Here is a 25,966-nt window from a genome sequence, read left to right on the forward strand (position 1 = left end):
GTATCTATTTAATACATGTTATAACATGTTATAACATTAATAATGTTGCTGTGAGGCTCGAGAGCAGCTCAGTTCTCCACCAATGAATGACATGTTTGATTGGCATTTTTTATGTCCAGAGACATCAAGGGTGCTAGAGCTACAGCAGCACTGTTAAATTGAAGAAGTCCAGGGAACAGTTTGAATCTTGGACCCCAAGCATGTGTACTGCCTGTTCAGTCACTTCAAGTTCTCCTTTGCACCATTTCAACTAGACAAGGCCCCAAAGAGCCTTGAACACACAGTAATAATAGCTGTGACCTGAGACTCCAGATTTATCCTGCAGCACCCAGAGAAGGGTCAAACCATGCACTGCAGAGCAGATGTGGTTAGCTGGTCAAGCCATCAGCAGCATGAGTGCCAGGCCAGAGATTGCTGCCTGCCCTTCTTTTATTTTGGAATGAGAGTATGTGCTGGGATTTCACCTGGAAGTCCATTGAACACTGCTGGTCAAATAAAATGTGAAAAAATAAATGGGCAAATTTGCCCACTAATAGTAACAAATGCTTCAAGGCACATATGAAAGGCATGTGTCTGTAAGTGGACTTTTAACTTCCCTGGGTTGCTAAAATGGATGGAGTAGGTGACTTTTAGAGGTGGTAGAAAGGTGAAATGAAAGGATGTGCTGAGAACTGGCCACTGGAGAGTTTAGTGAGAACAGCATTGAAGAGGCAAGGAATGTGGTGGACGAGGTAGAGCAGCAGTTGGGAAAAGGCCTGTGTCTGCACAAGTTTGTTTGTTCCCACCTTCCTTTTCTTTCTACTTCTTTTCTCTCACTATCCCTCCCTCATTTTCATCATGTCTGAAGGAAAAGTGAATGAGTTTCTTCTGTGTTAAGAATGAGAAGGCTTTGTAGAGGTCAGGTAATAGTGGCTAAGGAAAAGGAGTAAGACATCCAAAATAACAATTTGGCCATCCCTTTTATGCACAGGTTCAGAGGGCTGAATTGTTACCTTTTTATTTACATGAACTGGTACAAATTGGTAAGTAATGCTTCAAATCCCAATGCTTTAAATCCCAGTCCTAAAAGGGAAGTAGTAAGTTGCTCTTAGTTTTCTCGTTTCAGCAATCTAAAGGTTTCAGAGAAGTACTTCACTCTAATATTAGTAACACTGAAACTCTATGAAATTCACAGGGCTGGACATCTTGAAGCACTTCTTGAGATGGGGATCAAAGCCTGAGAACTTTGGCTCCCCATGAAGAAGATCACAACCCCTTTTTTACTCAGTGTAAGACCCAGCCAACAGCTGTACAAACACCTGCAGACTCTGATCTGATCTTAATGGAAGAGGGTTTTCGTGGTGGTGTTTATTTTGTGCTTTAAGCCTGGCTTTTGTAGATTTCCATCAAAACTCCTTATCAGGTTTCAGTGTAAAATCTCTAATTTAATGAGATATTTTGAGACATTTTTCTTTATACCACTTGTAATATATTAACCTGTAACATTTAAAAAACCATTATGGAACAGAAGTAGGTTTCCAATATAAGTGCATGATTGCAGGGAAATAGAGGGGCAAGAGTGAGTTTCCTATCTTACAGAGACCTATTAAATATTGAAAACAGTTGCTAGGATTATATAACCTAAAAATTTCTTATTTGTTTTTATAGCTGGGTGAAAAGGAATGTGTTAACATTAGAGTCACATTAATGATTTGAATTGTTTTTTGATTCAAGCAAGATCTGATGATTACCATAGTGGAAGGGTTTTTTTTGTCTTTTATGGTGCTAATAAAGCAATTAAGACAGACATCTGCTCCAAACTCTGGTTTAATAAGTACTTTGGGTTTCACAATCATTTATAATTTTGACTATATAAGGCATTTGATTACACTGTTCATCAGCCTTTTTTTACTGGACTTGCATCAGTACCTGATATTAAGGTGTCATTAAATGTTACTAAAGGAAGATTTTAGCTTTTGGCTTGGAAGCTGAAATATCAACAGGAAGCAAACCCCAGAGTTGTTGTAGGGCACATATCCCAGTGAAACTAAACACATGACAGAAGGTTTTCCAGAAAGCTTAGTACATGCAGTGCAGTCCTGTGGTACACCAGAAGTTAAAACAGGAAAGAGAAATGTTCCTTTTAGCATCTTACCAACCCTTGAGTACCTCGTGCAGTTTCTAGTGACACAAAGAAATCATTATACTGTGAAAAGGAGCCATGTGACATACCCACCTCACAAAGCAAAGAGCAGATCACAGTTAAATTTCATTGGCAGAACAATGTGTGGAAGACAGTATCATGTCACTCCTACATCTTTAAAAAAAATTAAAAAAGCCTTTAAAGGAAGTTAGAATTAAAGTACATCAAAATCCACAATCTTCGTAGGACAGCGCTCTCTTAAGCTGTGATTTTTATTTTCCTTTTTCTGCTTTTAACAGTTTAAGGATAATTGTCTGCATCTTAGTGTTTGGATCTTAGGTTTCTCAAGGGCCAGTTCCAAGGCTGGCAACAGGGTTATGGGAACGATTTGAAGAGGCACATTTCTGTCCTGTTGTAAAGAAAAGCAAAGCAGGGAGGGTGTTTGGCAGGCATTCAAATGAGACATGTCACAGAATGTGCACAATGTCACTGTTCCACAATGCTGTGGACACTGGCAGAGACAGTCCTTTTAACAGTGAGAGGGAGGCGAAGAGAGTGTTCTGAGACAGGAAATTGGAGCACAAAATGTGGTATTGAAATACAAATAATCTGGTTTGGGGTGTCTTTTTGCTGATGACTTGGAGTTTTTTTGTCTGTGTGTGTGTTTTTTTCCAAGTAAAGACATAATTAATTATTTTAAATTCTATTCTCATAGGGATAGCTGGTGGGAAGTTCCTGGAAAGAAGTCGCATTAAGAAGCCTGGGCAGGAACTCTTTAAGAGTGAGCCATCTGAATACTACAAGGCTCAGGATCTGTTTGTTGGAGCCAGAGTTTGTTTCCATGGTCACAACTTTCTTTTGGTGGATGCTGATGAATACACGTTCAACTACATGGAGAAGAATGCAAATGAGGTGAAGCAGGCTCTTGTTAATTTCTCTTATCTCTCAGGACTGTGGTTTATCCATATATGTTTCAGAATTATTTATCGTTTCCTCACCCTAGGCTCACAGCCCAGTGCTCTCTGTCTTGCAATGGATTTAGGGGATGCCAGCTGGGAGTGCAGGAAAGTCTGGCCACTCTTTACTGTACATTCCCTTTTCCTTTCTCAGAATCCACTCCATCTGCATCAGGGGTTGTGACAAGGGATATCCCTGCCTATTCCTTCTTGAGGCTGTTCAGGAACCTCTTGTCCCTGAGTTGATCTAGCCCTTGCTGAATCTACAGATACTGTCAGCTTCCACAACTTTCTGTGGTAGTAGGTTGAAAAGTTCACTGCCTGCTATGAAAAACAAATATCTGATAAAAGAAGTATCTTTTATCTGTTTCAAACCAGCCTCCTACTAGTTTCAAGGCCAGTTATACTGTTCTGAGGTTTGGGGAAGATGCTATTCACCTTATGCACCACCTTTATAATTTTGTGAATCTAAGACATTCTTCCCCCTCAGCCTAATCCTGTGCAGGTAAGAGTCTCAGCCTTTTTAGTCTGTGCTTGCAAAGTAACTGTGAGATGTGGAGACTGGAACAGTGTTCAGTACTCAAGACATGGACACATCCAATTTAGTCTTACTGATGAGGCTATTTTATGTCCTAATTTGATTTTTTGGGTTCATACACATTTTTCAACCAAAACATTTCCCTTGTAATATTAGAAATTCATATCCCAGTCAAGAATTCAAGCTTACAGTGTTTATTGAGTTTTATTGTCTTTTCTTGTTGCCTTCAGAGGGCAGAGCAATAAATTGTGAACTGGGGTGCTTCTGCTGCTTTATACTTTAGCAGAATGGTGCAATTTTTTGTAAATTAATGTGGACTAGCACCATCTGCCTTCCCTGGAACAATGAGGAAGATCTGCAAAATGCTTATGGATGTAAAATGCTAAGGCTGCTAAATGCTTAAAGCAGTAACATACAAAGCTGAAACCTCAAAAATGCAATCCAGTGTGTTTCTATCCTGCTGCATGGTTTCTCTTCCTGGTAGAATCAAAACCAAGCCTTTTCTCCAAAATTCAGAGCTCATCTTTAGATTGTAAATGTTCTTTGGAATGTTGTTTGCATTGATTGTCCTGGATCAAATGGATGAGACTTTAGTTCTCCAGACTGAATGATTGTATAGTATCAATATAAAATCTGCAAAATGGGAAGAGGCAACATTAAAAATATGTCATTAAAGTGAATTTTGAAAGACAGTGAACCTTTGAAAGGTTCTTTGCTCAATTAAGGTTTTAATGCAGCTGGTAGGAAAAAAAGGTTGATTCTCCCAGAGGTAGGTGCTTCACTCATATCCTTTGACTAGAGCTCCAGAAGCTTGCCTCAGTCCATCAGCAGATCACATTCTCAAATCACAACGACTTCAGCAATTACTAGAGAAGATCAGAGCTGGAAGATTGTTTAGAAAAAGGAGAAACAATGTAAATATGGCTATTTGTTAGTTGTTTCTAAAATTAGAAAACAAATTATTTTCCTTCTGAATAGACAAGAAATTTCCTTCCAGCAGAACACACCAGTATGTTTTCTAAAACTGGTAAAAGAAATCTGTATGGAATGTTTTTTCATGGAAATTGCCATTTTTACCACAGTTCTATAGGCATATATTGATTTAGATGAAATTTTGATTGTAATCATAGTGGAGGTGATTATTGAAATTTTTTGACACCATCTAAGATAGTTGGAAAGCTTTAATTTTCTGTTTCAAAATTATACTTATTGTATTGTTTTTCTATGAAAGGCAGAGAAAAATCAGAGTCTTGTCATTTTGATTGCCACCTTTACTGAAAGTAACTTCAAGGACCTAGTTAAAACTATTCATCACTTTGGGTTTCTTTTTCAATTTGAGGGGAAAAAAATTTATTTAGAAAGTGTAAATTTGCTTGTGAAACAGAGCAGGTGTGTTGTGCACAGTCCTACTGGTATTATTCTGTTTGGGGAGGACTGTTTCAAAGAAGGCATCACTGGAAGGGAATTCAGCATCTCTGAACTGTGTCAATTGTTCTAACTTTGCTGTGTGCTGCAGCACAAACATGGAAAAGGATTTTACTTCCATTGAATTTAGCATAATAATCTCTGAGTTAAGCAAGGCAATCTAACCAAAGTAGATTGTGGCTAGAAATATGTCAGGAGTTACATGAGAAGGGCAAAAGCTGGTGAAATTATTGCCATGCTGCTCAGACACTCAATGCCTATGTAGATGTTTGGAATATGTAAATTAGGAAAAAAGATGTAAAAATAGCTGTTTTGATAATGTAGAGAAGACAGGCTCTTAAATATTCAGAACACTTTGTCCATGCTGAAATACTCTGCTCTCTGAACCCTTCTGCTCAGTCTTTTCTCCCTGTTCCTTGCTTGAGCAGCAGAAGGCTGCGTGCTTGTGCCCCAAACAGTAACATCTTGGAGAGGAGCCTGGAAAAGCTGCTGCCTCTAAAACTCTTTGATTGCTGGTCCAGCTGCTCCAAACCACTGCCTTGCAGGGCACTACCTGCCAGGGCTGCACCTGGGGTTTTGGCAGAGGCAGAAATTGTCTTCTCCAATTCTGAGAAAAACCTGCAAGAGCTGATGTATTGATTAAACTTGGATCAATTTGTACTGCTCTGGCACTGCCATAGGGACTTTAAATACCCTTTTCTAGATCACTTTGAACTGATACAAAGCTGTAGACACACTTCAGCAAAGTTGGGGCTGAGGCCTGATTTTTATGTCCTGTTCCTTAATACTAGTTATACCAAATTTCAAATAATTGCTATTGGAAGAAATGGGAGAAAAGTATTTTCAGGCAGTTCATTGTGCTTTTTAAGCTAGATAGAGCATGGCAGATATAAGGACATAGCAGATAATCATACTTGAAGTCACCCCCAATTTAATGACTAAATACTTATATGTTTTATATTAAAAATGAGTATAGCAAATAAATCTTTGGTAGAGCACTAACACAACAATCTGAATATAGATTGAAAGCTTTTGTGCTTCAGTTCTGTTTAATCTGAGTTCAAATTTATTTTAATGGTCTATTTAGGAAAAAATAAACATTCAAACATTTTTATACACAACAGGTAAAATTGGTTCCTAAAAAATTTCCAGTGTGCTATTTCTGAGTATGTAAGACAATGAAGTCCAAAATGAATAAGACTGTTTTTTGGAACCTTTCTGGAGCCAATGGTGAAAAATTAGCTTTAATATTGTGAAATTTATGACTTGAGAATTCAGTGAGGTGCACCAACATAAAATGAAGACCAAGTTATTAGAACTGTACTTTAAATGTTTCTACTTCTGCTTTAGAAATGCAATGTTTCAAACAAAAGTGGATGTTATTTTATGTAGCTGCACTAAATTTTCTGAGAATGCATGATCTGCTGATTTTTGTTTAATTGTTTATATTCTTAATAGTCTTATTGAGATTCCCATGGGCCCATTTCTTCAACCTGGACAGGTCCTCTGGATGGCATCCTATCCTTCAGGTCTTTATAATCTCTGTCTTACTTTCCTCTTTTAAGTTCCCCATGGCTGACATTTGTGTCATCCTCAACAAACTGAAGAGCATGACAGAATCTTGTGACAAAGAAATCAGAAAGACATTTGCTACTACTGACCCTGAGCGTACCAATGTGATTGGGTATGACACTTTCAGGTAAGACAGTAGGTTTGGGGTCTTAATATTTAATAAAGGCACATTCCCCCAAAATTTATAAAGCATGACTGGGTTTTCATGCTTTCTGCCCAGTAGCTGACAAGTGGCATAGATTTGTTTTGCATTTACTTGGAGATTATGTGTAAAAAAGAATGTAAATCCATCTTACAGAAAAAAAAAAAGTGATAGTTTCAAGTAAGTTGAAAAGCACAACAGAAATCTGTCTACTTTTTATGGAGCTGACACAGAGTGTCAGCAGTAATATATGTGCTGAAAGATAAAGAAAAGTCCATCCTGTGAGTCAAACAGTAGTTTGGAAATTCAAGTAGGAATGTTCAAGTTGCCTTCTGAAAATGGTGCTTGAGTTTTGAACTACTGGTAAAGAAGACAGTCTTTACTAAGAACTAAGGTGCACTGAAATTATAGAAGGCAGTGGTAAGCATGTTTAAAAAAGATTGGAAAGCAGTAGTGAGAACCATAATTAATGCTTGGATAGTAATTTAAGCATAGATAAAGGGAGCAGAAATCTGGATTCTGGCAATGATCCTGATATGGCCATGGGCAAATGTAGAGATACATGAAAGAGGAATCATGTTCAAATACAAACTGATTTCAGTTTATCCCACAGCCTGTATACCTGAGTGTATGAAGTGTGTTGGGCACAGTTCTGGTAAGGTTAATGATGTGAAGCAGAGGAGAAAACTTTGCTTAGAAGCATTTGGTTTTCACAGAAGTAATACACTGTATATTTAGGAACTGTCATAATATCTAAGGCATGTAAGTAGATGAATATTGCATGGAATGTCATCTCCATAGGAATGCTAACCAAGGCAGGAATTGCTTCTGAAATATGTCAGAAGAGAAATGGATCAGCAGAAGGTTCTTTCAGCAATTCAAAGTGAAAGTAGTGAGAAATTAAAACAAGCTGGTATTCAAAAATGAAAAATAAGTGATTTAAAGGTAGGGTTTAAACTACAAGAGGCCACAGTTTTTGGCAGCTTTTGGTCAAAATATTTCTGAACTCAGATATTTTACTCAGCAGAAGGGAGATTTTGAATTGCTAATTACATTAAGAGGGAAGATGTTATTACTTGAATAAGAGAGAAAATTGAAAGCTTTTAATTTATGTACAAGGTAACTAAAATAAAAAAAAATAATGTTTTAGTTCAAATTATGAAATAATCACCTGCAAAACTTTGTGCATGCACTAAGAGCAACTCAAAGGTTTGGAACATTTGTATGATAGAATTAGGGAAGCAAACTTTCAGAAGGGATGATTGTGCTTTTAAATGGCAAAGGTTTTTATTTTATCCAGAAGAGGCTCAGCTGGGTGTAAATTTAATCATAGACATAATCTGTGCAGCTGTGAACAGCTCAACTGTTTAATTTAGGGTGGTGCTATTCTGTGACATGGAGAGAGATATGTCTGATCATGTGGAAAAGAGGGACTTGGTTTCAGCCACAAAAAATGCAGGAGCCCTCTCCATGAGCAGGAAATCTGGGGAACCCAAATAATCAGGGTTTTCTGGGCCTCAGTGCTCATCTGGGCCAGTCTCAACACCCTTTAATGGTCCTCATCCCTCCTATGGGGGAAGGCCTGGGGTCTAACAGGGGATGTTCACACTGCCAGTGGAAGAATTTTCCTCTAAGGAACCTTGAACATTTGTGCTCTACAGTGATAGTAGGTTTTGCTTCTATTAGTTTGTATTACATCCAGTAATCTAAAAGTTCTCATTATTATTATATGTGAATCTTATTTTAGAATGAAAGAAGCATTTTGAATGACAAAAACAAGAGCACTTCTTTACATCTATAAAAATTCCAAGATACTTCAATGTGAATAGAATATTTTTTCTTTCAGTTTCTTATTGTGTACATCTCTGTTTATTTTTAATCTGCCATGACATTTGATTACTATAACTAACAACAAATGATTATTTTTAGTGCAGGCAATTATCTTTATGACAGCTTCAATGATAATCCTCTTTCCTTATCTTAAATAAAGCTGAGGTTTTACTCAGCTCTGAATTTGGCTGTTCAGATTTCTTCCTTTCTACCTATGTAATTTTATATAATCTGCATGTAAAACTACATCTGTAAGGATGATGTAGTGAAGAGAATTGTGATTATACAATTTACTTTAACTGCTCTCAGAACCCAAATCTTCAGCAATTCATCCAGAAAATAAATGTGTAATGTACACTGAAGCTATCCCCTAAGCTATCATTAAAACTATTGAAATCTTTGTTAAAAAGAGAATTAAAAAATTAAAAGAGAGATAAAAAAATCTTTGTTAAAAAGAGAATTAAAACTTAGATGCCTGTTCATCACACAGCCCTATCCAGGCTGTTTTTTCTCATAAGCTACCGGTAAGACTGTTTGCTGTTAGAGACAAAGAACCATGTGAGTCTAACAAAGATGCCTATCTTCATGCCTATCTTCAATTCAGCAGATTTGAGCAGTTAATTATGATGACTTCTCTCTGTAATAAATTCAGATTGCAATCTGTCTTATTCTTCTAGAACAAAAAAAGAAGTAAAACAAGAGATAGCTAAGCTGTGGGAACAATTATTGAAGCTTGTTTTTTTTTTGGTCAGGGAGAGTTTAGATGTCATTCTCTTTGTGAGTCTTGGGTCTTACTCATTAGTCCCTCACAATCACTAAAATATTCTTTAATTCTCAAGTGAAATAATTTTATCTGCGGGTTTTGGTGATTTGATTGTCACTGACTGGATTGAGAAAATAAAAGACTTTTTAAATCCTGACAGTGGAAAAATCTGTGCCATGTATGGAAATCCAGACTGTGGAAATGGCTGATTTTATCTGCAGCCCCCAGCTCTGCCAGCCCAAGCACTGAAGTGCCAGGCTTATCAGGCAGCATTGTCCTCTTTGTGCGTGCAGTGGTGTTTATTGCAGGCTGCTGGAAGCAGGCTCCAGCTTTGACCGGATCTCTGAATGTGCTGCAATATAAATGATAATATCCATAAAGTGGAAAAATAATACTGACAAGATAATGATAATATTAGTAGATGGACCAGGTCTTAGTCATTAGGTTTGTGTAATCTCAAATAAGGCTTGCTACTGTCAACAACTTGTCACTTCCTTGTATTTATTTCCTGCCACTGCAAATAAAAGATCATTCTGATTTATTTAATATGAAAAAATAAGCAGTTTAATCAAATAGACACTCTACAGTATTTAACCTTTCTTTAATAGTTGTGCAAGTGCAATCATATTACATGAAGTAATCCTCTCCTTTGAGCAGGACCACACAAGCCTCTGAGAGGAAGCTAGTGAAGAACTACGTTTCTTGTTAAAAGTCTGCAAATTTGGAAGGGTCCTAAATTTCTGTGCTTTCAGTTCACATGTGGATGTTAAAGAGATCCCTCATCAGATTAATTCAACAATTCAAGTGTTCTCCAGGCAGCCATTTAGCTCTTGTGTCAGAACTTTGTGCATCACTACTAATTTCTTCCATTTGTTTTCAAGGATTGGAGTTTAATCACAGTGATTCAGTGTCCTCATGGGTATCACAAGGTACAGCACTAGTTGCACCAGCAATTACAGTGAAGTTTATTCTTAGTGCAGTTTATCCAGAAGTATTATATGTAATTAATCTAATTTTCTAAACACATAGGCCTATGCTTATGCTTGCTTGTTAAAAAGCCTGGTTGAATATGAGTGCATCAGAGGCAGATGTTTGGGATCATACAGCCAATGTAGTTACACTAATCCAGATTTGACAAGAGGCCTTGTAACAGCTGAGGGAGCTGACACTGTCCCATCAGATGGCTCTCAGGAAAATTTCTTCTTCCACGGGCTGGGCTGATTTGTCTGAGCAGCACACACAGGCTTGGGAGAGCACATCCCAGGCTCATCCTTGCATGGGATCTGATTTTCCACTTACAGCATCCAAGTGTAAGCTGCTCTTGCTCCTGCCTCCTGTTGTACATTCTTGCCAGGGGAACTTGTGATTTGGTGTAATTCTCTGTATGGCATCTCTGGTAAAACACTCCAGTCATGGTTAGGATGTATTTTTGTATGTATAGACAGCTACTGAGGAAATTTGGACATCCTCCCCCAACATTAGTGATTATTAACTGGTTTTAACTTATTTACTTAAAACTAATGTAGGCTGTTGTTTTTGTGCACAGAAATTGGATAGTCAGTGTCGCTGGTGGACGATTTTCAGAACACGAAATTATGACTCTTGGGCGTCATTATGGCATCAGAGATGACAGTCAAACAGACCTACTCTTCCTTCTTTCAGTGGCTCAAGACAAACTAAAGAAAAATACCTTTGAATATTTTGAACAACTGATTACAGTGTTTTTGTACAATGACCGAGAAAAGTAAGTTTCCTCTTTTTATCCCAAACTGTTATTTGAGAAGCTCTTCTTGTAAACCCACCTACATTCTGTTTGTTGCTGAGCAAATGGTATGTTGTGGCCAAAGAATATTATGTGTAATGTTAAGCCTCTCTCAGCACCTGACAATAGACAAGAAGAGGACAGCCTTTTTGCCTATTTTACATTTTGTATGTGGGCTTTTTATTGTAGATGCTTTGCTGAGCATTCTGTGACATCAGATACCAGCTCATGGGCAAAACACAGGATTTTAAATCAAAGAGGAGAAATAGTGATTTAAGGGGGAAAAAAGGAAAGAATTTGGATTCTTTATGTGACTCATTTGCCCTTTTTCTTCTCTGATGTCACAGATAAAGAATCGCAGAGAATCATTGAGGATCTCAGTATGGGAAAGGCTACCGTGTGGCCTTCAAGTTTCTCAGCTTTGTAATAGCAAAATTTCATAAAACTTTGTTGTCTTTTTCTCTATCCTGATATTCCTCACACATTTTCCTATACACAGAAACATTTACTTGAAGTAAGCCTGGAAAATACCTAATGTATACTTCTACCCCTCTCTTTCTTATGTGCAGGTGTGGATTGTTGCCCTATGAGACCTGCAGGACTATTTTCAAATCCTTTAAGTTGCCACTTCCTGATGATCTTCTAGAAACTTTACTAGCCAGGTAACTTAAGGGCAGGTAGGGTGACCTGCATGCGTGGGTGCAAATCAATGCTAAATATCTACTGCAGACACAAATCTTCAGAATTTGTCATTTATCTAATATGAATCATTTCATGATGCAGATTTTGTCCCTACACATACAGACTTTCCTATTTATAGAATATTTATAATCAACTGAGATGCATCCATCTTAGCAACTTGTCTTCATTTTGCCTGGCATAGTAAATCATCTGGGGTTTGGCAGAATTCTATGGAATTAATATTTCCAGAGTCAGTAACTGATACTTATCATTTTCAATAAGATTCACTTTTTTTTTTTGCTGTAGTTGTTCCTGTGTACAGATGTGAGGTAAAAACAATAATCTTATGAAAGCACATTGTGTGAGTTCCAAGGAACGCACTAACATGAATACAATGAACTGTCTTTATCAAGTTGACAGCATCAGTAGTAAACAAAATTGGTTTGCTACTCCTATTTATCTCACCTGAGACATATTTTATTGTAATTTTTAAAAAGGAAAAGGAGTGTTGGCATGGCTTTGGTAGTTTTCTATAGCACATTTAGCTTTTTTGAGACAAATGGCTTTGCTGGCTGTATTAATGGGAATAGAAGTGAAAAGAACTACTATTTAGTGCACTTCTATTAAAGATTAGAGTTCAGAGTAAGCTGTCATGCTCTGAACATTCATGTTTTGTTGAGTTTGGTTTTCCTGGACAGATTTTCTGGTAATAGGTTTAAATGCATACTTGATGTTTTCTTCTTTCCCTTGAGGGAAATCCTTAAATCATATGTTATGTCTGTGCTTTCATAGTCTGTTAAAAACAGGAACAGGTCTTGTCTTCTGTCATGTTTAGATGCTTTCAGGTAAATATTCTTCTTGATTTCAGGAGGAGATGCAAATTAAATATAATATAAATATATAATATCTAAATATATAAATATAATTATAAATTAAATATCTGGGTTTAGTAAATAATGAAAGGACCCTTGTCGGGCAGAAATGTGGAATCCATTTTGATAAAGCTTCTTTGTGCTGCAGTTCATCACTTCTGATACTGAGTTATAAGCATTAGTCTTCAGAAATGTCTGAATTTTAACAGTAATGTACAACTGACATTTTAGAACTCCCACCAAGCTGCCCAACACAATTGTTGAAGGACAATTGACATCCCATGTTAGACAAAGGGTTCTTACAGATTCCATTTCTTAAGGGCTGAACTTGAATAGATGCACAACAAGGCACTGGAAGTTTTCCTTTATGTACTAACTCAGCTCTGATAAGAAGCAGACAAGCCTGACACATCCTGGGCTCTAAGGACATGTTTATTGTTTGTGAATTTATACCAGGGAAAGCTTCTGTGCCCTGAACCTCTGCTTTCCTAAGGAGTGAGTGTAGGCAGTTAAAAAGAAAAAGCCCAGTACACTATAATAAATATTAGAGATAAGCTTTGAACGCAGGGAGGAGATCAAGGGCTGGATTTCACCCAACTTTAGCAAGGTACCCATGACAGCTGGATGAGGTTTCAGCTGCTGTAGGTTCTTTCTGTAGGTGGTGGAGGAGAGAGTTATCTCCTCAGTCTGCATCAGAGCTGCATTTCTAAATTCCCATCCATTTTCCTTAGTTTCTAAAGGGGCTGAGGCCAGCCTGTGTTACAGATTTCTGTATGAGAAAGGTAAATGAGAATGGTGTGAAGCTGGACCTCAGAAATCAGTGTGGGAAGTGCTTCACTTGACAGAGAGCCTTGTGTAAGGCACTTCTAAGTTACAGCATCAGCTGCTTCAAAGGTGGCAGTTTAGGTGGTGTCACAGCACTGCAGGTAATGAGGAATTGTCACATTCTTCATCATGTGTGCACTTGGCACTGCTTGGGAAATTTCTTGTTTTATGAGGGTGCAGAGCCAGGGAAATATTTTTTTGAATGATATTTAATTGGACTTAATTTCCAGTAGTGTGTAAATCGAAGAGTTGAGTCATCTTAATGAGATTTAAACTCTTCTTTTAATTTATTTCTGCTTTCTTCTTTTCATTTATTTCTGCTTTCATTTATTTCTGCACTAAAGAATCATGAAACAAGCAGGTTTATTGTTAATGAAGAACAGTCTCATTCCTGGGGAGTTTGCAATTCAGTGTGGGCCGAGTTTGTCAACAGTATTCCAGTATTCTTTCCTTGTTTTTTTTTTGTTTTTTTTTTTTTTTTTTTTTTTTTTTTTTTTAATGAGGAACCATGTATTTTTGTGTCCACTGATATTTCTAAAACAAGTGGTGGTGGTCCTTCTCTGGGAATCTTTATTTATGAAGGAAGAAAGTGGTACAATAAAAGTTGCTGGACTGATTCCCACAAAATCAGTATATATAGCTAATGCACTAGCTGGACCCCATTCAGCTATAAAATGATGCTGGACAATGTGATCAGATAATAGTTGAAGGCTGAAGCTCTGTGTTTATTCAGCTTTGCTATCTGAGATTAGGTGGCAAAGACTTTCTCCAGGACTTAATGACTCTAGTTTTCCATTTTGAAAGGTAGTACTCTTAAAGTATTTATTATTTGCCTTTGTAAATTATACTGCAATGATCTGTCACTTATTACAAGCATGGGATGAGACTAGAAATTACTGTCTAATTTTGTGGTCACCTCCAAATGACCCAAGACTTTGTTTACTGTACCCAAAGAGCACTCAGTTGCCATGGAGTAAAGGGAGACCTAGCAAAAAAATTGGGGTTTCATAAAACTTTTTAATATTGTCCATCTAGTGTAAATTTATATTTTTAATTGTGGGGTGTTGAAATAGTAGGATTTAGGTACCCAACAATATGAACGTTTTTCCAATTTACCTGAGCTGGCATATTAAAAAGTATTTGCTTTCTCCATCAGCATTTTCTCACTTAATTTTATAATCACAGAATAATACAGAATTTAATCACATTGTTGTAAGCAATGCAGACAGTACACAGTTGTTTCTGCCAGAAAACTACAGTAGTCATTATAAACATGTCTTTAAATTTATGCAGGCATAATGAACAAGTACAGTTTGTTTAATAAATAAATTTTGCGGAGTGCTTAAGTAATGAGTTCAGGGGGTTTTTCTGTTATTTTTATTTTCTGCATTGTTAAATTGATGCTAACAAGGACTTAAAAAGAAGCAGTCTTTCCCTGGAGGACTTATAAACAGCTGGTAGCTAAGGAAGGGAAAAATTGAGAGGAGGAAAAATGGATGACAAGTTTACAAGCATTACATGTTGATTATTCTGCATTAATTCAGCTGTTAATTGTAGGTCCCCAGTTTTTTAAATTATGGTTTTTAATTTCTGTTAAAAGTAGCTGAGGAGTAGTTTTTCACCTCTCTACACTGCTGGGGTTGGTCTGTTTGAAGTGTGCTTGTTGTTTTGAAAAGGCGAATCTCCAGTCAGGTAGCAGTGCCTGATGACACAGGACCTCCTACATGGTGATCCCAGTTCTCAATTCATTTACAGGCCAGGCCAGGCCACTCCTGCCTGCTCAGTTTTTCCCAGGATTGTGGCTGGGTAATAGTTTTTTTCCCTGGTTTCCTACCTGAAATGGTTTTTTTTAGGGCTGACCTTTTTCTTTCAGGAAGAAACCCTCTTCTTCTGCTACAGCAAGTGTCCAGTAGCAGGAGCAGCGGTGGAAATGATCACGAGATCTTTCTCCTGCTGCCTTCTAGTTACCTTTGGTGCCTGTGACTCCCTGTGCCATTTGTGATTAAAAGGATCTCTAGAATTCATATTTAAATCTCTTAAGACAAATTATTCCTGTTACTCAGTTTGCTGAGGAGCTGATGATTCAATTCATGGTTGTTCAAGACATGAGTAAATGTAGTATAAATGTAAATTAAAAAAGGGGGATGGTAGCCATTATTATTTAATAGTGACCTGTTGTGCTTGCTGGTTTAAGTCCTTTAATATGAGCAGATTATGACAATTTAGTTGTACACCTGTGGCAATTTAGTCCATGTAGAACTGCGTTGCAAAGAGAGTATCAAACAGGGTGAAAAATCCCAGCATTTTCTCTAAGGTTAAAGCAGCAGATGCTTCTGCTCTGTTATTATCAGATTAACTTGTTAAAAAATGTTGTTTGAAATGAAAAAATTTTAAAAACTCTGTATGTACATTAAAATTTCACATAAATCTTTGGGGTATAGATTTCTTGATGGGAAAGAAAAACTTATTAGTAAGTAAACTTTACTCACCAAAGCATCGTCAGGAATTATCATAATGTGATTTGACCAGATATTTCACCAGTCTGGAGTATTTAATTATGAATGTATTTTTATAAGCAGAAATGTGTGATTATTTCTGTAATGATAAAGAAAATAAAAAGCTCTGCAAACTGTTAGGGATGGAGGAGTGACTTTCATAGTCTAAAATCCCATGCATTGGTGAAGTAACAGGGAAAAAACTGAAGAGAAGGGTGGTTTAAAGCTATCTTTGGTGCATCTTCTTGATAAGACAAATCTAATTTCCTTTTCTGAAGAGCACTGTCTCAGCATTATTAACTCCAGCCACTGAAATGTATGACATCTCTGTCCTAATAATGCACAAATTGATAACATCTCCTTAGTCCATCTGAATGCTGCGTGCCAAATCTCTAGTGTGTGCTTTTAGTAGATTGATACAATAAGTCACAGCAGTAAAAAGATCTAAAGAGTAGATTTTTTTTCTTTCTGGGTTATTCTAAAGTAGTATTTTAAGATGCTTTCTGTAGCTATTTAATTATGGAATTTAGGAATCCCATTTCCTCTGCCCATGTTAAAATTCTTGGTTATAGATAATTTCAAACCCATATTGTCATGTCAGCTCACTAGTGCTGTCACATCAAGTTACTTTTCTCCTTGTAAATGTTCATCAAAAGCAGAAGCAATGCTTTCCTCAACTTTGGTGCCTCAACAGAATGTTTGAGTAGTTACACACCTTCACTTGGTCTTTGTTTAAAAATCCTGCTTATACAGCTCAGCATCTTGGTGGTAGAATTAATCTTTCGACTTTTCACAACGAGCAAGAGGTAACTACATAATAGTACAAGGGAAAATAATTCATCCTGATTGTTCTGAAATTCCAATCTGTCTGCCATTATTTTTCCAAGAGGTATAAGCTTTCTGATTGTCTTATTACATCTCATGCAAAACTTGTCTTCCCTATTGCCACCTGAAAAAAAAAAACAAAACCAAAAACACAAACAAACAAACAACAAACAAACAAACAACCCCCCCCCAAAACCCCAAAAACCAAACAAACAAAAAAAAAAAAAAAAAAAAACCAAAAAACCAAAAACCCCCAAAACCCCCTGAAACTAAGAATCCACTGGAAGTGAGAATGGTAATTTTCTTGTGTATTGGATATATTCCCCAAAAGTAAGGCTTTATGGAAATGTTAACTTGCGTGTGAACTATGGTGAAGAATCAGGCTGTGATAGGAGGGTTTCTCATGGCAGTGTTTCAGGATCCATTTAATTCTGGTAGCAGTAGCATTCTTTTCTGACTTTGCTTTCATCTTCAGCATAACTCACTGTACTTAACATTCCAGATTATCGCTGCCATCTCTGTTTATGGCTCTCAGTATATTTTATTATTATCTTTCCTGCTGACTATTAAATGAAAGGTGTGGGGGGGGGGAGAGAAGGAAAGGATGAGTTGCAGTTTATTGCAGTTTATTTTTGTTACCAGATCTATTTCTCCTCTGGTATTGTTTTCCAAGTTTGTGCTGTAAATTCTCCCTTAATGTGCCTTCATGCTTAATTTTTGTTAGAACCCTCTTCAATGATTGAAGGGTTTTGAGGCCTGTTTTTTGTGCACTGCTATTTCATTAAGGACAAGGCAAAATGATTTTCTGAAATACTTGTTTCCTGTGCAGTAGTTTTTGTCTCACCAGATGGCAGGGCAGAATTGTTTAACCTGGTGTCTCCCACCAGGTAACATGTACTGAGTCTTGCTGAGTCTCTGTATTTCTCCATGGATCTCAGTGAAGCACAGACACTTCCAGGCTATGTTTTTGTGCCCAAACTGGGTCCCTTTTGCAGGTGGGTGGTGTTGGGTGAGACAGATGTCCTTCAGAAGCTGCCAGTGCTGTATTTATAGCAGAGCATTCCAGCTGTTCTTTTCAAGCTTCAGCCCAAAGGGATCTTTCAACATTTGGCTGGTGACACTGAAAGAACAGTGATTCCCAAGGCCTGAATCACCTCAGTGTTCTGCTAAATTGAGGACTTTTATTTCTGAAGCTGCTTCATCCAAATCAATGGCATAAGGATGAAGTGACTTATAAATCTGTTCCCATGTGGCTTATTAGTGCAGGGTAAGGATTTTAGAAATCTGAGGGAGGGAAATGGCATTTACATGTACCTGTAGACCTTAGCTGGCAGCATATATATCTTCTGGCATATATATCTGTTGGCAGCATCTATATGCATTTAAGGGACAGCCACAACTGAAACAAATGTATCTATTTATCCATAGAAATAAAGAGCAATGCCATAAACCTGTTACCAAATGATTTTAAAATCTGGCTATTATTTGATATGTTTGTGAGCTGTCTGTCTGTCAATTGTAAATTGGTCCCAAGGTGTGTGCACACAGAATTTTTGAAGGATTACTTATTTTCAGGAGGTGATTGTAGAAATCATAATAAAGCAGGTCAGTTGTGTTACAGCACAGATCTGCTGTGTAATTCTGTTTGTTTTCTACAAAGGAATCATACACTGATTATTCCAACTCTATGTTTGTCAAAAGTTGTGAGATCAGTATTGGAAAAGGTTGGGCAGTGCTTCAAAAATAGTTGAAATGAAGTAAAACTTGGAAAAGGATGAATTCTACTATATGAGACAATAATAAGGTGTAAGAATATGGAAAAAAATGTATAATATAGGTGTTCCTGACATTTTGTACTTTATTTTCACTCCTGCCAGTGTTTGGAAATAAAGCAGCATAAAAATTATTATCCCAAAGGCAATGATTAGTATGCTGTAGATAACATGACATAACTTTGTTAAAAATTCCCTTTAACCTCGAGTCATCTTATGGATATTCTGCTCAGGTTTGAAGATAACCAAAAGCAAGTAGACTATAGAAAGTTTGTTCATGCACTAAACTGGAGAGAGAATCAAGTCCGTGCTTTTGTGGAGGAAAAGGAGCCACCCAAGGTAAAACCAGTGTCTCAATATAATTTCTTCAACTTTAACATGACTGTCTTAACCAACACACATTACAATATTTTTTCCTATTTGTGCACTTGTACCTGTTTTCTTTAAGTAATTATTTTTTAATACATTTAATAGGGAGGTTTAGAATGAAGCAGAGAAGTCAAACAGGGATGAGGAGGTACCTATTAGGTATCACATCTCTGGGACATTTTATAGAAGAAAAAAAGAGAAGGGGAAGCTGGTGTACTTATCCATGGACAATGGGCATGAGTACTCCTTCCCCCACAAATTTCATTGTAACATGTCAAATGGTCTGTTCACTTTCTGAGATAGACAGAAAATACTTTAAGCTCCACTGACACATATGCAGAAAATAGCTCTGCATTTTGTATAACTCCTCAGAAACCTGTACATAGCACACCACATCTCTGCTGGGTGTGTACAGACAGAAGAGCTGATGGATCAACTTTGTATATCTTCAGCCTGCTACTTAGGGTAAAAAAAATGCAGTATCAACAAACTGCAGAGACTAATCTGATCTTGCCATCTTCTGCTGAGTGGAACATTTTAAAATAGAAGGTCCATAAGGCAATTATGCTGAATTTTAAATACTTTGTAACAAATAAATCCAAAGACTTCTGCCAACACATCATTTTGCTGTTCTAGGCTAGCCAATGTGTTGTACAGAATGTGTTTGATTGTGTTCAGACCATTTAGAAACAAAGCATTCCTTTAAAGTCAAGTTCACTTATGGCATAGTTTAAACCAGAATTCCTCAGGCACTGTGCTCCTGACTCCTCACTCCTGCCTGCCCTAGCAAGACTTTCTTCTGTAGCATCTCAGACTACTGATGGTGTCTAATGAGGGCCCAGCTGTTGGTTTGTTCTGCTTTCCATGGTTGATTATTTTTGCTTTGTCTTTGTGAAGAATTTTTCTGTCTTGTAATCAAAATACTTCCACATGTTTTATACAGCAGTCCTGAGGATCATGGTGTTGATTAGGCTTTGTTGAGGGGGTATTCTTTGTTTTTACGGATGACTTCTGTGCTTAAACAATAATGAAATATTTAGTATTTTAAGAGAGGTAACTACAAAATGGAAAAAAAAAATCAGAGACAGGAAAAATTTTAAATCTTGTTCAGCTTTAGAATTCAATTGTCATTCTGTGCATGACTTCCCATGAATGAATAGCAGTATTTTGAGGCTACAGTGCCTGTATTTGACAGATAGATTTCAGCAGCAGAGTTGTGCTTGTTTAGCTTGCTTTCTTTTTTATTTCTTCTCTTTATCTCATTATTTTGCATGATTTTTGGTGTTGAGACATAGATGACTTTCAAGAATTTGAAGTATAAGCATTTTAATGAAGAAAATGTAGCATTATTTAATTTAAAAATGTCTGCAAAAGGGCTAGTGATAGAAAATATTTTTAATAAAATATTTTGCAACATTCATAAGAATGTGCATTTTGTAATCTTTTAAGAAGATGTCCTATATAAAGACCCAATTTTTCTCAGATTTGTCTGTGGAATTGAAGCATCTCATTCAATCTTCTGTTGACCAGCTTGTAATGATTCCTGTTTTCATTATTTTATACTAAAATATTCTCTGGTTTACTAATTTCAGAGGGAAGATATCTGGAACCAACTACCACGATCCCCTCCTGTGACTGGGATCAGATACCCTCCTCTTCTGGATGATCTGTTTGGCAAGGAGGAATAATCTCATCTGTGCAAGGCACTGATTTAAGATTGGTGCTTCAGCTCTGAAGATTACTTAGAGAGATACCGAAAACATTTCTTGTATAATAAGAAAAAAGCAGATACAGCTTTTATTGCATTTAATTTCTTGTTCCAACAGAGATGTATACTTGTATGTTTTTGGAACTCTTTCTAAATCAACAGCACTCTGTCACACTTATACAAGCATAATTAAAACTAGATCCTCTAATCTCTGCCTGGTTGCATGGAGAATTTGTGAGTATTGAGAAATCTTTGAGACAAACACTGCAAAATGTGACTGACCCTCCTTTGTTCTGAGAAGAAACCTTGTTGGATGACCTCTTAAAATTGGGTTTGACTGTGTTAGCACAATAATGCCATTCCATTCACGTTTCCTCCCTTGCTCTGCAGCTCTTATCTGTGGTTTTGCTCTATCCCCGTGGTGATGCTCAAGTGCTGTTCATGTCAAAGTTGGTTATTTTGTGGAGGAAATGCCAGCAAGGTTTTTGCACACTATAAAGCTGTTCTGGTATCAGAGATAATCATAGCCTTCAAAAGTGGAAGCAAATGTTTTGCAGGCACGGCACAGAAGCTGTCAGTTCTTGCATTTTGTTTTAGATGTGACTCAGGTTAGTTCCACCCAGCTTTACTTGGGTGGGACATGTCTGAAGAGAAGGGATTTCAGTGGAATTTCAGTGTGCAGCATTCTTGCAGCAGAAATGTACTTTCCCTTTGAAAATTCACTGATGCCCTTCTCTTTCTCCATGGCTTAATGGAGTTCCTGTTAGCATTTTTGTATCTTTTTAAGCTTATACCAGCTCAAAGCCATGGTTAGATATGATTTACTTTGTGCTCTTGTGAGAGGAGTAATTACCCCACTCTGAAGAATGGAAGAGCTGAGGTGAAGGTGGAGCTGATTCATCTGCAAGATTCCACTGGGGAAGGGGAAGGGGAAGGGGAAGGGGAAGAGGAAGGGGAAGGGGAAGGGGAAGGGGAAGAGGAGTGAGCCAGTGCACCTCTTCTGGTGCCTGGGAACACTTAGAACCCTGTTTTTTCTTTAATCTGAAATTACAGTTTTGGGGAGGAATTGTTTGATTTAGAAAGATGAGAATTCAATGTATCTAAATTCCCAAACTGAGGGAGAGACAAATAGTAATTTTTTGGAAACTTGGAGATCCCCCTTACAATTATGATTCTATATAGAAATACCTTCCTACACCTTTGCATGATAATGTAAATGAAAATCTTATTATTTTTGTACCATATAGCAAAATATAAAGCTTTTGAAAGCTCTTTGTGTTTTTTGCAGTGAAAAAGGTCTTGAGACAAGGCATAATTATGTTGCTGCTGCTGAGGAGGGTAGCAATAAAATGGGCAAGGAGTGTCTGTATCCAGAGGCTCAAAATGAAAAAGGCAAAAAACCCAAAGTGCTCCAAGTTGTAGAAAAGACCATGAATTGCTTTTTGATCCAAAAGAGGAAAATGGTTCTTTATGTGACAAGAAATATCTGACCACAGGGACAGTGTCAGGATCCAAAACAACAATTTGTGCTTGAAGGCAATTTGGTGAAAGCTGGATATTTTTATAACATGCCACCAACGCTGAGATTGATACTAAATGAATGCAGCTTTTCTTGTAAATTTTAATGTTCCCAAGACTTCAGAAGGATTTGTTTCAGTTGTGGAAATCTTGTACAGCTGAGGGTTTTCAAGAAAAGGGGACTCTGAACATTGAGAACCTCTCAAATAGCTTCTAGAGAAGATAAATTCACTTTAGTTTGTTTCTCTTTATGTGTATGAGACAAAAGGAACATTTTTAAAAGAAAAAAGTCTTTCAAGAAATATAATATTTTATAATTTAATGTGGAACCATGTTCATAGGTCTATTCAGTCATAGTTTGGTCTTGTCTGGTCATAGTCAAGAAAGGAGACTGTAAACTGGAGTCAGTGCAGAGAAGTGCTGGAGAGATGACCAAGAGAATGGAGATAAGAAAGGTGACTGAAGGAGCATAATTCATTTAGTGTCATAAAATGAAGGCTCAGATTGAATGAATATCCTTTCACTGTTGCCAGGTGAAGAAAATTATCTGGTTCAGGTAAGAACATTGGTAGTCTTAAGAAAAAAATAGGTATAATTTGCCATGAATAAATTAAACCTGGACAACATAAGGTTTCTCATTTCTAAAACAACAAGGGTCTCAAACTGCCTTCCAAGACTGATGTACTCAGTTTTGAGGTTGAGATGGGTTCATCTGATGATGGTAATTTTAGGAGGTTTAGGATACCATTCTGAATTATTAGTCTCACTTCTTGTTTTCCCTTTTTCCCATGCATCTTGCATAACCCTGACAAACACAAAACAATCTCCTAGGAGAGGGCAGACAGGTCCTGAAAAATATTTTCATTGCTTGTCACTGTGCTCAGTGTGTCATACGCTGTGTCTGACATGCTATAAACACTTTTCACCAGGTTTTCTCTCTTACAAGCAGCAGTGCTTCCAGAATGGAAAGCCCTGGCCAAGGAGCAGCCCAATAATCCTCTTTGTATAATGTGACTTACAGCATATGCTGCCCAGAATATTTCAACCTCTCCTCTAATCCTGCCACCAGCTTCTTCTCCCTTTTCACATTGCTGATGAGGGGCCTGAATGAAGACAATACCACAGGGTTATGTTTCCAGATGGCAGGAGGCCACGGCTTTAAAGCACGCCTGGCACAGAGGGGAGGCAGCCCCCACAGTTGCCGTTAATCTCAGCTCTGGATCTCTGCAGGGCAGCCAAGGGTATCTCCTTTCCACAAGTATCTGCGCTGGCCCGGCAGGAGCACAGGGATTCACGTTACAGCCCCACTCCCCTGTGTGCTCAGTGTTAATGTTTGCTTCCTCAGCCTGGCATTTGGGAAGAAGAGGCTCCAAGTTCTCTGGAATAGCTGCTTCTGCTGGCAAGGAAATGGCTGCAAACAGGTTGGGCTGTCACCTGCAGTTGGGTCCCCTCAGACATGGGCAGGCATGGGCATCTGCTGTGGGCAAAACATGGGTGTTCCTCACCAGGCAAATATTTTCTTCATCATACAGCCAGCTACTGTATTTTCCCAGGCAGAGCTGCTTGCACCAACATCAGGCAGATGTTCATCTGCATAAATGAAAGGATGACAATCGTCCTGCATTTGTTCCTCATGCTGGTTACTTCATGGAAAAAGTTTGGGCTAAGTTGGCTCCTGTGTTTGTTCTCTCTGTTTTGTCCTTTTAGCCCAGGCGACATCACTGCCTCCGAAAGGAAAACTTGCTGTGGGAAAGCTGCAGGGATCCTAATTCCACAATAACCAAAATACTGGATGTTTTCAGTCACTTGACTGCATTCAGAGAACAGCAGTCCATGTATCATTAGCAGTAATTCATCAGGTGTGTGCTTGCTGGGCCCTTCTAAGTGTTTCTGTGGTTTGAGATGGAACTGATAGAAGAATTTTCCAGTTTGTAACATTTTGTAGTTCAGTGTCATGGAGGGAAACATCAGTTCTTTAAGCAATAATGTCCTGTACCCTCAGTAACTGAACTATTGTATGACTACTTGCAGTATTTCTTCCTCTTCAAGGCCATTTAACCATCAAGCTGCAGTACAATGAGAAAGAGAGAATAGTGGCTTGTTTGTGAAGAATTTACAATATCAGGAGGAAAAAAGTATCACAATCTGAGCTCAGTCAGATTTTTAAAATTATTTTTAGGTTTTAGAGGGCAGTATAGATAACATTTAGGAGAAAACTATCTGGAAAAAAGACATTTTAAAAGTTACTCTTTGCTCTAAATCAATTTAGATTTTGTTTGTTTGTTTGGGGAAGTGACTCAGACCCAGTCAAAAGCAGCACTCCTGATTTGGGCAATGGTCAAAGAAGCCAGAGAGAGGTGTGGAGAAGGTCCATGTCCCTGCCAGTTTCCAATGTAAAGTTTAAAACTAGGAAGCATAACAAAGATTAGCAAGTTAATATAGCTATAATATATTAAGGTTATGGATTGAATAAATGAACTCTTCCTCTGCACATTTCTCTGGTCATTTCTGAATCATCTGGAAGTTTCTTCTGGTATGTATTACACACAAATGAACAAGCTATCCTCATCTGCCCTTCACCCCAGCCATCTGTCCTCTCTGCTCTCCCCTTTCATCAGGATTGTTTCATATTTAGAACTATGAACAAAGAGAAGTAAAGGAGCTGATTCACAAACCTGCCCGAAATCTGATGCAGATCCCTGGCAAGCAGCATGGTGGGATGATCTGTAACAGCACAAAATTCACTGTATCACCTGACAGCACTTGAAAAACTCCCTGACAGAATTTGAAAAAAGCAAATCTGTCAGGATGGCATTGCCTTGGAGGACAAGAGGAAGACCCTTTGCAGAGCTGCCATGCTGCAGGAGGGACAAGGCCACCTCCAAATTAGAGGTGACACTCATGTCCCCTGCTCTCAGATGTCAGCAGTGCAGGTGTCTGCACCTGCCCTTGCTCTCTGGATCCCTCACTGTTGATGGAAGGGAAATCAGCACCTCTAGGCAGTGACCAGCCCACAGGAATATTCAGAGGATGCCTGATATCCCTGCCCATCCCTCTGCACCAGCTGAAGGGATTGGAAACATCCAGCTAAATGTAGATGTTTGCATTGCTGCTGGGGGAGATGAGTGCCACCCTTGGGGTCCACTGGCATTGTGAGAAGAGCTCGGAGGCCAAGCAGGGTGACCTTGGCTGCTCCCTGCCCGTGGGCAGGTTGTGGCTGATGGATGTGTAGGATGGGCCAGCTGTGGATAGTGTGGGCTGATAAGGGTGGAATGGGCAGAGTCCATGAGACTGTGAGACCAGGGGACCACAAGTCCATGAGACCAGGAGTCCACGCTGGACGTGCACAGGATGCCTCTCCTGGGATATTCTGGAGCTCAGGATGAGCAGATTCAGCGCCATGTTTATCAGGTGGATCTGACTGTGCTTGGGCTTGACTCTGCCTGGTGGGTCTTGCTCAAACTTCACCCCAGCTGGGTAAACAGGAATATCTGGGTTGACTTAAATGGAACCACAATTTCTTTTGTTAGAGCTCTCTGAGAATCTAATTTAGCCACGCATTTAAGCGCGTGCATAAGGCTGTCCTGTTTGTTCAAAGCCACCCGAGTGTGTGCAGTCAGCTCGCTAAAATCTGTCACACAAAGCACTGCTGGAAATGCTTTCCTAACAAAGAGAAATCCCTAATTTGAGCCATTTAGGAATTAAATCATTGTAATAACCCTCCTCCCTCCCGAACCATATAAGAAGGTAGCAGTGAAAGGAGGTGATATAGAACTGTCTGGACATGTTTA

General features: G+C 38.2%; 1 protein-coding gene across 1 annotated transcript in view; it reads left to right on the top strand.

Annotated features, from left to right (window-relative positions):
- EFHC2 (EF-hand domain containing 2) overlaps window positions 1-20,869 on the top strand; it is a 56,338-nt gene extending 35,469 nt beyond the window's left edge. Inside the window, exons 10-15 of the mRNA XM_053970468.1 lie at window positions 2,838-3,034; window positions 6,607-6,740; window positions 10,895-11,092; window positions 11,680-11,772; window positions 18,814-18,919; window positions 20,542-20,869. Coding sequence (XP_053826443.1) covers window positions 2,838-3,034; window positions 6,607-6,740; window positions 10,895-11,092; window positions 11,680-11,772; window positions 18,814-18,919; window positions 20,542-20,637 — 824 coding nt within the window. The 3' untranslated portion in view covers window positions 20,638-20,869. The remainder of the gene's footprint in view (window positions 1-2,837; window positions 3,035-6,606; window positions 6,741-10,894; window positions 11,093-11,679; window positions 11,773-18,813; window positions 18,920-20,541) is intronic.
- Window positions 20,870-25,966: the final 5,097 nt, after the last annotated feature.

Source organism: Vidua macroura, chromosome 2, assembly GCF_024509145.1.
Source record: "Vidua macroura isolate BioBank_ID:100142 chromosome 2, ASM2450914v1, whole genome shotgun sequence".
NCBI classification, from domain to species: Eukaryota; Metazoa; Chordata; class Aves; order Passeriformes; family Viduidae; genus Vidua; species Vidua macroura.